Consider the following 18270-nt stretch of genomic DNA (forward strand, 5'->3'; position numbering starts at 1 on the left):
TCCTTTGGCCTCCAGGTGTCGCGACGGAAGCATCATTAAAGCCCAGGTGCTGTGTGACCAGTGCCTGGACGGCACTTCCCAAACTCCCCTCAAGGCCCTGCTTTGTGGCCCATTGCCCGCAGCACACCCTTCCCTTCAGTCCGTTCTGGGCGTAGCTTTGGCCATGGTGTTAGCACAGCTGGTACGGCTGGTGCACCTCGCCCCTGCTCGTCTGTGGCTGCTTCTGTCCCGCAGTGCTCAGCCTTCTGGATGCCAGCTCCTCACCCCTGCTTCGAGGCAGGGCCTGCCCTTCTTCCCCATCACTCACTGCATGGGAAGTGGGAGCTCCTCTGAGCTCTGAGTCCCATTTCCTGCTCTTTTCACCACCACCAGCCACACCACACCTCTGTGTAAGCTCAGGGCAAGGTAGTTCCCTCAAGTGCGCCCCTTCCGGCCACAGCCTGGCGGGCATGCTCTTGCCTCATGCCTAAACACAGCACAGTGGAAGTCAGGACATCGATTCTCAGATGTCCAGGACCTGCGGCCAGTCTCCGCTGGTGACACTTGGTGATGCTGGCTTGACAAAGGGGCTCAGCATTTCATTCCCTGTCACAGCCACGTGACCCGCTTCTCTGCTAATTGTGCTCCTGATACGGATCACTCCTCACTTCGCCCTCATTGAGTCCATTTCACTCACTTCTTTGTGTTTCTTGTATGATGCAATTCTAGCAAGAACCCGTGGTCCTCGAGAAACCAGAAAACAAATGTCCTAGCTTCAGTGTGCAGCAGGACTTCCCATTTCTCTGCGGTGCACCCACAGCGGCCAGTATGGAAGCCAGTAGTCACATGTGGCTGTTAAGCACTGGGAATGTGGCCTGTCTGAACTCAATGTGCTGTAGTATAAAACAGGCATCAGATCTCAAAGGCCTCATGCAAAAAATAAGTGAAATCTCAATTTTTACATTGATTGCATGTTGATCGTATTTTGGATATATGAAGTTAAACATTAGGAGCTTGTTTCTTCCAATCTTGTAATGTGGTTCCTGGGAAACTGCATATTATCTGTATGGTTCTAGTTGTGACCTGCATTGTGTTTCTACTGGTTGGTGCTGTTGAAGGCATTTTTAGATTCTGAGCTAAGCTCCTTTCCTCTTTCTCTCCTTTTCTCAGGAAGTCACTCAAAAAATCCTAGAAGCCGTAGGGAACATTGCTGGCTCTTCCTTGGAACAAACCAGCTGGCTAAGCAGAAACCTGGAAGTGAAGGCCCAGCCTCAGATCTCTCTAGAAGAATCTGATGCTGAGGAAGATTTGTGTGGTAGGTACAGAGACGGTCAGAAGACAGTGCCTGCTGCCAGCCACTGCAAGGGGGTCTCGTTTTTCCTTGAAAGTCAAACAGTCTGGGTGGCTCGCACGGTTAAGCATCTGACTCTTGATCTCAGTTCAGGTCTTGATCTCGGGGTTACGAGTTCAAGCCCTGCACTGGGATCCATGCTGGGCACTGAACCTACTTAAAAAAAAAAAGCCGAGAGTTTTTTTACTGTTTACAACATAATTTGTGTGTAATAAACAATAGGATTCCACTGATAGAGCCCCAAGCGACGTATGCTACCATGGCAACCCTCACTGAGCCTAGATCAGAATCCAAGAAAGTAGCTTCCCAGGATAATCTGCACAGATTAGGTGAAAGAAATCTGTGGGGTATAGAAAATACGGAAATGTATGTTTTTCTTTTCATGGAACCGTGGAAAGAAAATTCAGTAAACCAACGAACTGTCGTCAGGCGGTTAGAGTCATAAGATCGTGTCTTTTCTTTATGACTAACACACCCATGCCCCTCAGTGATCCTTGTGCCTCGTCACTGCCGGGGATGTGAAGGTTTTCTAGTGGAGGTCACATGGGCTCGGCACACCCCAGCCTTGCTCTCAGTTACAGCTTCCGAGGAGAGCAGCCAGGAGACACTGAGAGGAGACTCCTCTGTCTGCTCGGGCCGTGATCAGCCAGGTGCTCTGGAGGAGTCTGCCTTAAATGCGGCCATGGAGATGGTTCACTGCCAGTACCCTGAAGACCACCAGACAGATCTGCCGATGAAGCTGACCGTCGGCTCTCAGGTCTCCCGCAGGGAGAGACAGACTTGGCAGGGTCATAGCAACGTCTCATTGGGGAAGTTCAGGGAGGACCTTTGTAGGGTGGCAGGGCCTTGGCCGAGTCCTTCGTGGCAGATCTTTTAGGGTGGGGAACTGGTCGGATTGGGCAGAGTTTTGGATGGGTGGGCGCAGCGCAGGGCGAGAGTCCTGAAGTACATTTTGACGAGTGCGCTGCCTGTTTCGATACGGAAACGGTTTTAGTCGGTTTTCAGTGGTTCTTTCAGGATTAAGTGTATCTTGGAGAAAGTAACTGTTTTTGCTAGTTCTCGGTATTATTTAACCAGGGGACAGGAGGGTGTGCCCAGTCCCAGTATAGGTGACACAAACGAGTAAACCAGTTTGCTCTTAGTTTTATGAACATAAGGGCAACAAATTACATTTAAGTTCTCCATAGGAACGACATAGTATAGTATCCACCACAAAGGCAATGTTCAAAAGCTGTCCTGTGATATTTTACTGTGTCTTTCATTGTCATTAGCAACAGTTACCGCAAAAGCTCAAAGCTACATCTGTGATCTTTACCATAGGAGGGTCAAGAAGTCCGGGCTCTTTTCTCTCACAGGCAGCAGAAATAATAGAAACAACAGAACAAAAACACTTTGGCTCCTGTAAGTGAAAAGCCCTGTGTCGGTGTCTGGTTCTAGGCATAGCAGGAATCAGGTACTTGGGTCAGGATCTCTCATGCGGAGATCCCGGGTGGTTCATCTCGGGCTGCACGGCTGACCTGGAGGAGGAGAGGGAAGGGCTGGTGCACGGGAGCCTCGAGAAGCAAGTGCCCACCAGAAGGGGCTTCTCTCCCCAAGAGGAGGAAGGATGGCATACTCGGCCGACTGTGGTCCACCGGCCGCTACTTCTGCCGTATTGGCTTGGTAACTAGTTTCGTGGTTTGCGTAAGAAAAATAATTACCCTTGATTGTGTAATGAAGCTGCCCACAAGCAGTGCCCTGTCGTTTGCTGACATAAAGCAGCAGTGAGGCTTTCTCAGGCTGTGGCAGTGTTTATAGCTGTGGTTCCGGAGGGGGCTCTTGCCTCTGCTGGGCTCACTCCCCCGGGGTCATTTCTGCCCCACGTGCTGGCGTACAGCTGGAACTGCTTCTCCACCAGAGCGGCTGGATCGACTGTGCTCGGACCACGGTCACTGGGCCTGGCTTTTGTGCAATGATTACATTTGACCTCGAGATAATGCTAGAGTAAAATTACCTTATATTTGTTTAAAGAAATCAGAGAATTCCAAAGCTGGAGGTGATTCTGGAGCTTCTCTATAAAACCTAATTAGGTAATGATAGAGGACCAAAAACCCTAAGTGTTTAGATCATGACCTTGTTTTACTTAAACAAATTACGTGTATACATATGGGCCATAGAAAGCACGAAACAAAGTGAGGCCTTGAATAATGTGTTTGTCCCCATAGGCCTCGAATAATGTGTTTGTCCCCATTTAAAGTTTGTGTGTGTGCCCCCGATGTGCGGCTTCTCACTCTGAGTCCGCGGGTGGTGTGTCCCGGTGCGGGCCCTTCAGCACCGGGCACACGAGGATAAGCAAAAAGCACGTTTACAAAGGGACCTTTCAACTCTTTTGAAAATCTGAAGTTCTTTCAAAACGAAAGCTTTTTAAAGATCAAAAAAATAAGTAAATGGCCCTGAGAATTTCAGGTGGTTCTTAGTGTAAGGACAGTAAAAGTCCAATCACAAGGAGCAGGGAGATGTTACAGAGCGTGTCCTCAAGGCGGTGACAGTTGCTCCGCAAAGCGAGAAGTTAGGGGACAGCTGCGCAGAGACCTGGAGGGATGGCAGGTCCTGGCGCGGGTGTGGGCCAGAAAGCCGGAGACCAGCCTGGCTGGAGCTTACTGAGCTGGGGGCAGGGGCCCGAGTGGGAGCTGAGGGTTGCTGGGCTTCAGGGGAGCCTGGTCAGGAGCTTAGATTTTGTCCCACTCGCTGTGGAAGCCATTAAAGTGTTTCCAGCAGTGACGGGCTCTTCCTCCGTCTTTAGAAAACGACAGTTTGGCTGCTAAGAGCAGTAAGGGCTGTATCAAGTGAGAGCGGAAAAGGGAAGGCCAGTTAGCAGGACTTCAGAGTGGTGTGGGTGAGGGACAGTGCTGGCTTGGAGGCAGGGGTGACGGAAGGTGGACTGACTTAGAGGCAGAGTCAGCAGAACTGGCTGATGGGCTGCATGTGGTGCTTAGCGAAGGCGATCAAGGATGACTTCGGTTTTTCGCTTACGCAATTTATCGAGGGGGAGAAGGCCAAAATAAGAACATTCTGGAACAGGAAATTGAGCTTGGTTTTGCAAGCATTACATTTGAGATGTCAGAAAAAAAAGAGAAGGAGCCAGAATCGATGCTTAAGTGGTCACTGGGGTAGGAGAGAAACCAAGAGAGCGCAGAGTCATGAAACATGAGAAGAGGGAGGAGTAACACAGTGGAAGGCTGCCGAGAAACAGGGGAAGGTCCGACAGAGACCCCCTGGGCTTGACAACATAGAAGCCCCGGGCGTGGGAACCCTCGGGCGGGTGGAGAGGAGGCTAGGAGAGGAGGAGGAGGCCATGAATGCGGAGACCTCCTTGAAGCTCACTTGTCAATAGGACAATAACCGAGTAGAACTAATGGCCAAAGAATACCCCTTATTTTCTTGTTTTTTTTTATTTTATTTTATTTTATTTATTGGAGAGAGAGAGCATGAGAGGAGAGAGGTCAGCAGGAGAAGCAGACTCCCTGCCAAGCAGGGAGCCCAATGCGGGACTCAATCTCGGGACTCTAGGATCATGACCTGAGCCGAAGGCAGTCGCCCAACCAACTGAGCCACCCAGGCCCCCCTTTTCTTGTTTTTTAAATTGGATTATACCAGAGCATATTTGCATGTGACGGATATGTGCAGCAGAGAGGGAAAAATAAATACCAAAGAGAGAAAGGATAGTTGGAAAGCAAAGCTCTCGATGGCCACGGGGCCAGGCTTGATGTCACAAATGGAACTACTGTTCTATAGGATCCAGGATCTCGTCCATCAAAACAGGAAGACAGCAGAGAGAACACAGAAATGTATATGCTCTAGGTTCACAGCAATAGTGGCCAAACTGAGGGAGTTCCCATTTGTTTCCATTAATTGTCTCGGTGAAGTAGGTGCGGTTATCCGCTGAGAAGGGAAGAGTGTTGATGGTTATTGAGGAAAGGCCTGCCAGAATGACACGGCAGAGTAGGGAAGCCAGCCCAGCGCCGCGGTATGGCTGGTAAGACTATGTGGTGGCATCAGGTCCTTTTTGAGATTCACGGTCATGAAGGAAAGTGAGATCTATTCCATCGTTGTTTGGTTTTCTCCGGAGCGTTCAACTACACAGAAACTCCACAGGCTGATCTGTGGGTTTCGCCAGCTTTGCATTTTTCCCGTCGAGTTCCTCAGAGGGAGGGAGCAGCAAAAGAGCCCAGGATGTTTGCCAGGTAGATGGGAGACCACGGGCATAGGTGGGGAGGCGAGAAGGGCAGACCCAGAGGTGTTGGTGGGTGGTCAGGGTGCCGGGCCGAAGGGTTGGAGGTCTGCGCAAGGGTTCGGGAAAGGCAAGATGTGGTCAGAGAGGGAGGCTGGAAGTGGAGATTTGGGAAATTGGTGAGGCCAGGGGTGTGATGGTGACAGTGGGTGACCACCGTGGTGCAGAGTAACAGATTATTGGAAGAGAGAAGGCCGGGGGGGGGTCAGAGGCCCAGAGGGTAAGACGGATCATCCAAGGGGATGTGGACATTCCGAGAACGATGCTGAGAAGAGGGATGGGGAGGAGGACAGTGAGTCAGCACCGATTTATGTGATCTCAATGCCCAGGTTCTTCCTGAAGTTGAGCATGTCTACAGAAAGGAACCCCTCAGGGATACTTACGTGCATCCTCAGTGCGCAAGGCTGGGGTGCATTGCTCACATCTGGGAGATGTCTCAGGGGCAGAAATGGTGGCCCATCCGCCATGATGGAAACACAAATGCATCTTTCTGTCAGCAGATGCCACCGCAGCTGCTTCAGCGATGGTGTCCGCGTCTGCCCCGTCGGTGTACAGCGTGCAGGCCCTGTCTCTCCTGGCAGAGGTCAGTGCACACCTGACTTGCCCTTCCTCAATGGTGTGACGCCGGCCCGGAGCTTGGCACAGGCCCTCCAGTCTCGGGCCAGCGAGTACTGGCCACCCCTCCTGGCTGGCCTCCGGAGCTCTCCCAGACTCAAGCTGCCCCAGGGAGTTGTCTTGTTAGGTTATGTGCCCCTCGAGGACTAATTCTTACTGTCGCTGACCTCAGAAGGTTTGTTTCCTTGTGATCCTGCTCCGGTAGGTCCTGGCATCTCTCCTGGACATGGTTTATCGAAGTGATGAGAAGGAGAAAGCGGTGCCCTTGATCTCCCGCTTGCTTTATTACGTGTTTCCTTACTTACGCAATCACAGGTAATGCCGTCTTCTCCCCGGTGTCCTGCCTGTAGGGAGCAAAATCGGGTATGGGAAAGGCACCAAGTGGCTTTCTTTGCACACTCTTTGACCTTGAGCCTTTTCCCTCCCCACCCCTGTCCAGTGCCTACAATGCTCCCAGCTTCCGGGCCGGCGCTCAGCTGCTGAGCTCTCTGAGCGGCTACGCCTATACGAAGCGAGCCTGGAAGAAAGAAGTCTTGGAGTTATTCTTGGACCCTGCTTTCTTTCAGATGGACACTTGCTGTGCACAGTAAGAGATGCTGTTCTGACAAAGGGCTGCTGCAAATCCTCTAGTGGAGAAAGTGTTTCGGTTGACATAGTTCTCCTATTTGAAATGGGAGCAGTTAGCATCAGCCCAGATCCTAGGACGGCCCTGTCACAAGCTCGCGTGTTAACTGCATTCATGGCTGAGGGTTTGGGTGCTTTAAAAATACAGAGGTGCATTTTTTATCAAAATGATTTTGGTTATGAGAGCATGTTATCCCCAGAGTGCACAATCCAGGGTTCCAGTGTCCCCTGGCCTAGTACTGCTGCATCGGGGGGTCACAGAGTACTCCAGCGTTGAGATGACAGAGTCTGCCGGTGACGCCGTGCTGTCCTTATCCCACGTCTCGGCACACGCTTCACGAGTTCTCACCGAGACTGTGCAGCCAGCCAGGCATGGCTGCTGAAATACAGATGTGAGGTGAACTCCCTGCAACCTTTTCTGGAAGGTCAACAAAACCGCACAGTGGCTCTCCCCCATCATGGTCACATCTTTTTTAATGGCCTTGATGGCGGGTGGCGACTGGTCAGAGTTTGCCCTGCTGCCCTCCCATGCCCCACTCCTCGCAGTCCTGCGGCTTTCACCTTGAAAGCCTGTTGCTCTTCTGGGGAGCCCACTTGGAAAATTAGTCGTATTTGATATCACTACTCCTACTTTCCATCAGCACAGGGCAGCTCTTGAAAAAACTGTTTCTCTTTTACCGTAAGCTGGGAATTATTCTTTCTTTCCTTTGTTATTCATCGCCTGTGTCATTGTTTATAAATGAAGAGCTTTTGCTCAGCTTTCCCTTGCATTAAAACCTATTCCTACAAATTGCTGTAGCAGCTATTAATGAGAGGTGGAAGTATGTGCCAAGCATTGCAGTGAGCATCTTACATGCATTCACTCATCCAATTCTGCAAAAATCTCTATAAATATTTGTGGTATTATTATTGACATTTTACAGATGAATAAATTGAAGTCATACAGCCAGAAGTAGTAGAGAATATTTAAATCCAGACAGCCTTACTCCAGAGCCCTTACTTTTTAAGCACTTTGTCTATGATTCTTTGTTGGGCCAGTATTTTTTAATTATATATTAGTGAATAGAAACAGAATTGGTCAGCTTGCAAAGCAGGACTTTATTAGAGTTGAACTTTAACAGATACTCAGGTATCTGTTAATTGTGAGCTCTGGTACATCACATTTCCATTGGATTTTATATGTAGGTTTCAAAAGTGGTGCCATTGACAGCACCATTGTTTTTTGTGAGTAGGTCAAAAGTTTGTTCTCTGTGCTGGGGTTTTCCATTTTTGATATTGATGTAAAATCTAGTTAATTTTTCAATTGTTAATACTTGGATACAGACTATTATCTTACTCAATGTCTTACTATTATAGAAGTTCTGACATCACCAAATAAAAAGTTAAAACATTGAAAAAAAAAAAAAACCTATTCCTTTCACTAACTTCTTTTCAGGAAACGGGTTTAATAGATCTCAAAGAGGCATGTTCTTTTCTTGATGCCTCTAATCAGACTGTCATCCCTTACGTATCTAATTAACTTTGCTTTTTTTAATATCCAGTTGGAAGTCCATTATTGACCATCTTCTGACTCACGAGAAAACAATGTTTAAAGATCTAATGAGTAAGTTGCATGTTACTTGCACATAAATCACACTTTTAAAGGCCCGATCTCCTCATAACCCGCTTTTACCACGTAGCTCAGGACTCCCCTCAGATCTTCAGCGACGCCATCTAAGCTGCAAACTGTAATGTGATGTGCCTAATGTGTCAGGACTCACGAATGAGCCTCCAGATTCCAGTGCATTGACCAGAGGCCCCGACAACCTTTCCCTACAGCTTTTCCACGGGGGCAGTACTTCTGAAAGTAGTGATAGGTTTACCATGATTGATTAGGAGTAATTGTCTGTCCCTCATACCCTCTTCCAATGCTCTACTGTTAAATGTCCTTCAAGAAGTATTCATGTTTACTAATAAATATGTCAATAATAACCACGAGACAGTGATTACTTAGGACCATGATTTTTCACCAGGAAGGATAGAAATGACACGATTATGAATGCCGTCACTTACCTCTGTATTGCAGTTTTCTCACTAAATGGAACGTATTGGCTGTATTTATTCTAGACATGCAGAGCAGTTCTTTAAAACTGTTCTCGAGTTTTGAGCAGAAAGCCATGCTGCTAAAGCGCCAGGCTTTTGCCGTCTTCAGTGGAGAACTTGATCAATACCACCTTTACCTCCCTCTGATACAAGGTAAGAAGGCCACGCCACCCTCACCCCCAGCACACCCCCTCCCCGTGGATGGACACCCAGCTCGGGCACCTACCAGAGTGGCCCACAGCATGTTGGGGCCGGATGACAGAGTGTTAAAATGAGTGCTTGTGGAAGACCTCCGGAAACTTACCAGTGAATCTGAAACTTTATTTTAAAAATCAGTGGTTATAATGCCGTTAGTTTTCCTTAGGTAGTTTCTGAAAGTCTGCATACTTTCTTAGGATTGTCTCCTGCTAGATCCACTTGGGGTCAGGATACTCGAGGTCACAGCACTAACCGAGGCTAGTGAAAGAGAAGTCCCTAACCTTTCCTTAACAGTTTTTCTCTTTTTTGTACTCGCTATATTCTTTGCTTCAAAAATGAACTACTGCAGCTATTGTACATGATCTTGAAGGGGTTTTTTTTCCCCTCATAAAATGTACAGGTGGTGAAGTGGGCATTCTGCCTAAATTCACCCTTTTCCAAGATACAAAAGAATTCTCAAATAGAAATGTGTTTTAAGACTCATAGCCTGAATGGAATCAAATAAAATTAATACAATTCTTAAAGGATTTCTTTGTTTAATATTATGAAAGCTAGTATATCAAATAATTTTTCAAATATTAGAATTAAATGTAAATTTTTTATTGAGGGCCAGGTTTACTAAGGTATAATTTATATACAATAAAAGTCAACTTTTTGGGTATACAGTTCTGTGAATTTTGATAAGCACATATAGTCCTGGAACCATTAGTCAACATGCAGAACATTTCCATCCCCCCAGAAAGTTCCCCTGAGCCCCTTAGAAGTCATCCCCCTCCCGTCCCCTGGTCCCTAGCAAGTGCTAATCTGCCTTCCATTCATAGTTTGCTCTTGTCCCGAATATCCTAAATGTCATTAGGTGGGGTGAAGCCTTTGTATCTGGCTTCTTTGACTTCCCTAATGTGTTTTGAGAATCGTCCATACCATCCTATTTATCAACAGCATACTGCTTTTTATTGCTGAACGGTATCCATTCTGTGACTAGCTCACCAGTTCACCAATGGTAGGGCATTCGGGTTGTTTCCAGGTAGAATTATGACATCAGTCTCTTGCTCTGACCTTTAAAAAACAAGTATTTATAAACATCTGTCAGCTGGGGCGCCTGGGTGGCTCAGTTGGTTAAGTGCCTGACTTTTGATCTCAGCTCAGGTCTTGATATCAGGGTCGTGGGTTCAAGGCCTGCACTGGGCTCCACACTGGGCATGGAGCCTACAGTTAATCAATGTTAATCAATAAGTAAGTATAGAAATATAAAGAAATTTATAAATGTATCTGTCAGCTCACAAATTCTCTTCCCCAAGTCATCCTGATGACTCTTGATATTAGTCGTAATTGTCAGCTTACGTTCCCACTTGATTAACTCTTTGGAAGGTCTTCATTGTTACAGTTCAGAACATTAACAGCTCTCATCATTATTAATTATGACTATATTTTATATTTGTAATAATAAAATATCTTTACACTAAAACTGACATAATTTCAACCCGTGAAACACAGAAGGAGATTTTCACATCATGAAGTCCTGAGTACTTGAAATATGGGAGAGCGAATGTTCCGATACCAACAGATCCTTTCTTGTATTGCTGATTCAGGCAGATGGTGGCCAGGACTGCCAGTCAGGGTGAGGGCAGCCCTCCAAAGACTTTGGCTGAATGCAGAGACCCATAAGAGACTCTTAACTCTAGGAAACAAACTGAGGGTTGCTGGAGGGAAGGCGGGGAGGGGAGGGGATAAGTGGGTGATGGACATTAAGGAGGGCACTTGATGGAGTGAGCACTGGGTGTTCTGTGCAACTGATGAATCACTGAGTTCTACCCCTGAAACTAATAATACACTGTATGTTAACAAAATTGGATTTAAAATTTTAAAAAGAAAAACGATAGTGAATGTAGAGTCAAGCCGAAATTTGGTGCCTCCCTACAAAACATGGAGAGGAGACAGAAGAACAGGAATCACCTGTCCTCAAGTGCCTGTGCAGCGTCGATGGTGGTCTCTATGCTCCTGGCCGCTCGACGCTGTCTGAAAGGGCAGCCTTAAGTCCACTCTCAGTGGAGGCAAGAGGAGGAAACTAGAAAGGGGAACCTGTAGGCCAGTGCATCACATGGTCTGTTTGGTGCCTTTCCACCCTGAGATCAAAGACCTGTTCGTTTTCTCCCCGGTCTCCCATCACACACCTTTAAAATAAGTGGGCTGAGGCCTGGAGAGCTAAAGAGATAGTATTAGGTATATAGAACAAGAAAAGAACAGACCAGAGCCTTTCTCAAACAGTGTGGTGCGGTTTGACCACAGCAGGATCTAAGCATCCAACAGTTCTAAGGAAATCATGCCTCTGCGAGGGAGAGAGAGTAGGAGCTCAGGGCTCTCCCCCGCTCTCTGCTCTCAGAAACCCCTTGGGTTCGTAAGGTTTATCACTCAGCTAAGGAAGGAGGGTTAGAGATTGAAGAACATTCGTGATTCTAAAATAGATCATCTTGGCTGAAGAATAATCTCATGAATTTAGCTTTCCTTTGGAGCACCAATATGAAATATGCCCAATGTGTACAAACCACTTTTTCCCTTAATACTTTCTGTTTTGGGGGCACCTGGGTGGCTCAGTGGGTTAAAGCCTCTGCCTTCAGCTCAGGTCATGATCCCAGAGTCCTGGGATCGAGCCCCACATCGGCCTGTCTGCTCAGCAGGGAGCCTGCTCCGCCCCTCCCCCACCGCCCAACCCCTACCCCCACCCCACTCCCCGCCTGCCTCTCTGCCTACTTGTGATCTCTGTCAAATAAATAAAATCTTAAAAAAAAATACTTTCTATTTCAAAGTGGATTAAGACTGACAAGCAGCTGCACAGGCAGTACCGAGCGTTCCTGTGACTGTGTGTCCAGCTTCCCCTCTGGCAGCACCTCACACAGTGTGGTCCATTAGCAAAACCACTTCAACGGTCCGGCATGGTTTAGAAAGATAGAGAATGGCCTTTTTACTCTGGAACGCTCTTTCAGTTGCTCTTTTGTTTTGGTGTTCCACGTTTCCGGCCATTTCTGATTCATCGAAGAATATCTTCTGGATGTTCTTTGAGTACAGGTCTGCGGGCCACAAGTTCTCTCTGTTTCCCTTCGTGGAGACTGTTTATCTCATCTTCCTTCTTTTTGGTCTGGGTGACCAGACACCCAGAAGGATGTTTTCATGAGAAATGGAATTCTGGGGTGAAGTTCTTTTCTTTCAACATTTGAAAAATGTGCTACTTTTTTCTGACTCCATGGTTTCTGAGGGAAATCTCTCATTCAAATTATTGTTCCTTTTTAGGTACAGTCGCCCCTCTTTTCTACAGGGGGTACATTCCAAGACCACTAGCGGATGCCTGAAGCCATGGACAGTACCAAATGCCACCTATGCTCTGCTTTTTGCTGTACATACATGCCTGTGGTTTAATTCATAAATCAGGCACAGTAACAACAATAATACAATGCAACAATTAGAACAGTATACTGTAGTGAAAGTTACATGGATGTCGTCTCTCTCTCCCTCAAAATATCTAATTGCACTGTCCTCACCGAAGGGTGGCCATGTGGTAGGATGAAGTGAGGTGAGTGACGTAGGCATGTGATGTGTAATGTGAGGCCAGTACTGACCCCCTGACGATACGTCGGAGGGAGGGTCATCTGCTTCGGCCGTCAACCAAGGTCAACCTCGGCAAGCAGGACCATGGATAAGATGGGGACGGAGGGGACTACTGTAATGTATCATTTCCCTCTGACCACTGTCAAGACTTTCATCTTTACTTTTTCACGTTTTATTATGTAGCTGAATGTTACATGCTTTCTTCGGTGTTATCCTTCCTAGAGTTCACTCAGCTGCCTCTATCTGTAGATGTACATCTTTTACCAAATTTGGAATGTTTTTGGACATTATGTCTTCAAATATTTTCCCAGCCTAAACCCTTTTTCCTCTTTCTGGGACTCCAGTGGCTGAAACGTTAGCTCTTTCGTTGTCCCACTGGTCCCTGAATCTGGTCATTTAACCCCCATCATTTTTATTTCAGTAATTGCCACAGATTCTGTCTTCAGCTTCCCGCTTTCCTCTGTCATCTCCAGTGTGCTGTTGAGCCCACCACTGAGGGTTTTTCTATTAAAGTGATTTTATTTATTATTTTTTTAAAATTTTATTTATTTATTTGACAGACAGAGATCACAAGTGGGCAGAGAGGCAGGCAGAGAGGGGAGAAAGCAGGTTCCCTGCTGAGCAGAGAGCCCGATGCGGGGCTTGATCCCAGGACCCTGGGATCATGACCTGAGCTGAAGGCAGAGGCTTTAACCCACTGAGCCACCCAGGCGCCCCAGTCAAGAGTATTTTTAAAAGCAAGACGTAAAAACCTATTTAAGCTAGCTTAGATAAATAGAAGTTTAATCTTAACTAGCATGGCAGTAGTTCAGCTGTTTGCTATAGCAATTTTTTAATGTTCCTAAGAAAGCTTAAATTATTATGGCGGGGGGGGGGGGGGCGGGGAATCACATTCTGCAAACAATTACTTCCGTGGAGAAGTGGGGAAGACTGTTACGGGCTAGAGGAACTCACACCTTTCCCTACAGGAATTAAAGTTTTTAAAAAGTCTGGGCCATGAAATACCAACTTCACTGAATACCTCTCCTTTTCATTCACTCACTCCACTTCCCACTCCTCAGTCCCAGATACCGTGTCAGTGGCCAGCCAGCCTCTGTGATTGTAGAACACCGTCACTCACCAAGGACTGTCTGTGGTTCTCGTGTCTTATATTTCATATTCTTAGAAGAGCATTTAGTGGTCATTGGTCATCCAGTGGATTTCCAGGCTAAGTCAGAGGTTGATGTCTTTCTGGCCAGCTGTGGAAGGGGAAGAAGCACCAGCTGGTTCACTCCCCTTGCCAGGAACCGCTTCACTTCGTAAAGAAGAGGGCTGGTGGTAAAACGAGCAGGGCAGAAACATTCTCCCGGCACCCCTTTCTTAGGCTGCATTGTTGCTAAATGTCAAAACAAATAGTTTTGTTTTGTTTTTTCTTTGTCTCGTGAGAAACCTCAAACTGCATGTTTGTGTGACATCTTGAAAATCTTCTTTCCTTAGAACGCCTGACAGACAATCTCAGAGTTGGACAGACATCCATAGTTGCTGCTCAGATGTTTCTTTTTTTCAGAGTTTTGCTGCTAAGAATATCTCCCCAACATCTGACTTCACTGTGGCCCATAATGGTCTCTGAATTAGTAAGTACAAATATTTTACTCTTGAAAGCGGGGCTGAAGCGGTTTTTTTTGGTTTTTGTGGGTCTTTTTTTTTTTTTTTTGCCTTTTTTCAGGATTAATATACTATTTCATTTATATCTTAATTTTATCTGCGAAATTTTCAACCAAGCTAGTAGCGCATCGTCAGCTCTTGGTTAAATAGGGAATTTGTTTTGAGACATTTAAGGCATCCCTGGGAAATTTTGTAGTTTGTATAAACAAAGTATAAAACTTTAAGGCACAGTGAGTAACTATGTACACGTTACTAACTGGCCACCATTGGACAGGTCAAGAAGGTTAAAATTCAAGAAACAAAAATCTCTGTAAGTTACTATCTTCTTGCTACTATGGTCAGGAAAGTTCCTAGGCAGAGTCTTTCAGATCTAGTGCCTCTGGGGCGAAAAGAGGGTCAGATCATCTTTAGATAATGCATGCCCTCCCAGTATCTGGTTGGAGGGGCCATCTCAAGTGAAGTAAAACGCAAATTAGAGGGAAGACGTCAGGTCATCATGTCTCTGAGCTACTGGTGTGAACTGTAATTTATGGTGACGTTATTTACATAATCTGCAGATTAATCCTTTAAGTTCTAAATTATAGAGTTTACACCCATGACTGGAAATACTACCATCACATACCTGGACCTACCATACCATACCACGAATTCACGTAACCAAAGATTCCTAATGAAAAATTATCCTTCCTAAATCCCTCATATTTCTGTCGAAGAACTTCCTGGCCAGATGCTCACATTCACTGATAATAGATTTCCATAACAGGCTCGCTGTATCTATGTTGTGAGTTTCTTTGAAGCAGTATCTTATAGGGAAATATTTAAGGTTGAGGGTGGCTCAGTCCATTGAGCATCTGCCTTTGGCTCAGGTCATGATCCCGGGGTTCATGATCCCGGGGTCCTGGGATGGAGCCCCGCAACTCAGCGGGGAGTCTGCTTCTCCCTCTCCCTTTGCCTGCCTCTCCCCCTACTTGAGCTCTCTCTCTCTCCGTCAAATAAATAAAATCTTTAAAGAAAATATTTAAGATTAAAAACTTAATGCTGTTTAGAAGGGTATTAACAACCATTAATCTCAGAAAGCATTGTGAGTTTGTGGATAGGCTTTTAAGAGCAGCATTTCCGAAATACTCCACACATTTTAGTTCTTCCTTACTCACATTTAATTATAAATTCGTCATAAAGATATGTTCTAAGATTCTGAACACATATTTAGGAATATTTTCAAAATTCTCTTTCAGGAATTATGCACTATTTCATATATAGCTAATTCTATATGAAAATTTTCAAGTCGGTAGCACATAGCTTTTAGTTAAATAGAGAATATTTTATCTTCTGTAATCACATTTGATCTTTTAACCATCAGCTTATTCCAACTGATTTGAATTGTTTGATATTATTTGCTTGTTTTTAAACTGTTTTTTTTCCAGTTTTACCAAGAATTGACATACAGTAATGTATAACCTTAAGGTGTACAAAGTGATTTGACTAACATAAATGGTGAAATGATGACTACTGTAAGTTTAGCTAACATCGATCATCTCATAGATATAAAAAGGGGAAAAGAAAAACATGTTTCTTCCTTATGATAAGAACTCTTAAGATTTAAAAAAAAAAAAACTCTTAAGATTTACTTGTAATAATTTTATATATACCCCATGACGATTTTAACTATTGTCATCATGTTGGATATGATGCCCTGATACTTACTCATCTTAAAATGAAAGTTTGTACTTTTCGACCACCTTCATCCCATTTCCCCTCCCCCATACCTGCCTTTGATAACCACAAATCTGATCTCTTTTTCTATGAATTTGGTGTGTTTGTTTTTAAGATTCCACATATAAATTAGATTATGCAGTATTTGTCTTTGTCTGATATATTTCACTTATTATAATGTTGTCAAGGCTCATCCATGTTGTTCCAAACAGCAGGATTTCCTCCTTTTTTTATAGCTGAATAATATTCTACTCTGTAATCTACAGCATTTTCTTTATCCATTCATCCATCAGTAGACACTTGGGGTTTTTTTCCATGTCTTATAACTAACACTGCAGTGAACATGAGGATGCAGATGTCTCGTCAACACAGTGTTTGCATTTCCTTCTGATACATTCCCAGAGTATAATTGCAGGATCGTAGCATAGTTCATTTTTAATTTTTTGAGGAACTTCCTTCCTATGGTGGTTACGCCAGTTTGCATTCCTGCCCACAGTGTACAAATGTTCCTTTTTCTCCACGTCCTCACCAACACTTGTCGTTTCTCGTCTTTCTGATGCTAGCCGTCCCAACAGGTGTGAGGTGATATCTCATTGGGGTTTTGTTTGTTTGTCTTGCATTTCCCTGATGGTTAATAATGCAGAGCATCTTTTCATGGACCTGTGGGCCGTGATATCTTCTTTGGAAAAATGGCTCTTCAAGTCCTTTGTCCATTTTTACGTTAAATTATTTGCTTTTTTGTTATTGAGTTGTATGACTTTTTAAATATATTTTGGATGTTAACCTCGTATCAGATATTTGGTTTGCAAATATTTTTCCCCACTCTGTAGGTTGTCTTCTCATGTTGCTGATTTTTTTGCTTTATTTTTTTTTTTTAAGATTTTACTTATTTGTCAGAAAGAGAGATGAAGAGAGCGAGCATAAGCAGGGAGAACCGCAGGCAGAGGCTGAGCAAGGAGCCCAACGCGGGGCTCGATCCCAGAACCCTGAGATCATGACCTGAGCCGAAGGCAGATGCTTAACTGATTGAGCCACCCAGGCGCCCCGGCCATATACATTCTAAACATCAAGCTTGGTTTAATCTCTCTCAAATAGTAAATTGTATTTATGTTTTCTTTTGAAGATTCAGATATTCCTACAGCTTGAAGAAGATCTGAAAGACGATGATGAATCATTGAGGTGAGTTGTGCGAGGTTCTGTGTGCGGACGAGAGTGGCGCACATCACTTTGTGGAGCGGTTATCTAACGCTCCGGGTTACTTTCTCGAAGTGCTTGGGAAGGGACCAGCTCCGTGACCATTTCTTAAACGAAAAGGCTCTTTAGGGACCTTGCACAGGCAGATGGACTACAGCGTATGCAAACAAATTTGTAACAAGAGTTTCTTTGCAAATTTATAGAAACAGCAATAAAATCAACAGAATGAAAGCTTCCGTTGCCGATGGAAATGGGCCCTCCGTGGGGGAGATACCCCCGAGTGAACTGGTCTTATATTTATCAGCTTGCAAATTCCTGGACACAGCACTTTCTTTTCCACCTGACAAGATGCCGTTATTTCAAATGTAAGTCAGATAAGACCATGTGTCCTCTTTGAAATGGTGACTTTCCTCGTCAGCGCTTTCACTTTGTCGTGACCCGTGTATGGGAAGCCCCGGTAGTGGTTTCTAGTGGCCGACGAGAAGACCAGGTTTCGGAGTGCTCACAACACCTGCGGTTTCCTGAGTTTGGCTCATAGTAGTGTTTATGGATGGGTTTCGGGTGGTTCAGGGGGTTTCGCTGCTGAATGCTTATAAAATAAGAGTAGGGGACTGGTGGTCCTCGCTGCGTTTGTGTAGATTTCATTATCCGTTTGTTTCTAATTAAAGAAGTGGAACACTGTCTCCAGCTCCCTTTGCCGCTGTTGGCTTACATTTCCTGTAGGCTTAGCACAGCTGCTCATATGGTTAATTTCATGCCTGGCCCCAGATGCCACTTCTCTCTGTCCTATCCCCCTAGAGAGAGTAATCATGTAGAAATGTTTGTGGTTACAATGTGGATTCTTCTTTACAGCATACTACAGAGTGAAAGAAGCCAATCTGAAGTGGCTATAGACTGTATGATTCCAACTCTGTGACATTCTGGAAAAGGCAAAACTATGGAGACAGTAAAAGGTGGTCAGGGGTTACGAGAGAGGGAATCAGAACACAGATGATTTTTA

At 45.3% G+C, this 18270-nt stretch overlaps 1 protein-coding gene across 5 annotated transcripts in view; it reads left to right on the forward strand.

The window, feature by feature from the left end:
• Nucleotides 1–18270, forward strand: part of DOP1B (DOP1 leucine zipper like protein B) — a 103313-nt gene that overhangs the window by 82728 nt on the left and 2315 nt on the right. For 3 of the 5 annotated variants that reach the window (XM_046001951.1, XM_046001949.1, XM_046001952.1), the window contains 9 exons: nucleotides 1150–1294; nucleotides 6098–6183; nucleotides 6421–6530; nucleotides 6655–6801; nucleotides 8381–8442; nucleotides 8946–9074; nucleotides 14196–14332; nucleotides 17200–17255; nucleotides 17474–17635. In XM_046001951.1, the coding sequence (XP_045857907.1) occupies nucleotides 1150–1294; nucleotides 6098–6183; nucleotides 6421–6530; nucleotides 6655–6801; nucleotides 8381–8442; nucleotides 8946–9074; nucleotides 14196–14332; nucleotides 17200–17255; nucleotides 17474–17635 (1034 nt within the window). Of the gene's footprint in view, nucleotides 1–1149; nucleotides 1295–6097; nucleotides 6184–6420; nucleotides 6531–6654; nucleotides 6802–8380; nucleotides 8443–8945; nucleotides 9075–14195; nucleotides 14333–17199; nucleotides 17256–17473; nucleotides 17636–18270 lie in introns of those variants that run through there. The other 2 variants (XM_046001950.1, XR_006818001.1) reach the window with 2 other exon arrangements.

The sequence above is a fragment of the Meles meles genome, chromosome 4, assembly GCF_922984935.1.
Source record: "Meles meles chromosome 4, mMelMel3.1 paternal haplotype, whole genome shotgun sequence".
Classification (NCBI taxonomy): Eukaryota; Metazoa; Chordata; class Mammalia; order Carnivora; family Mustelidae; genus Meles; species Meles meles.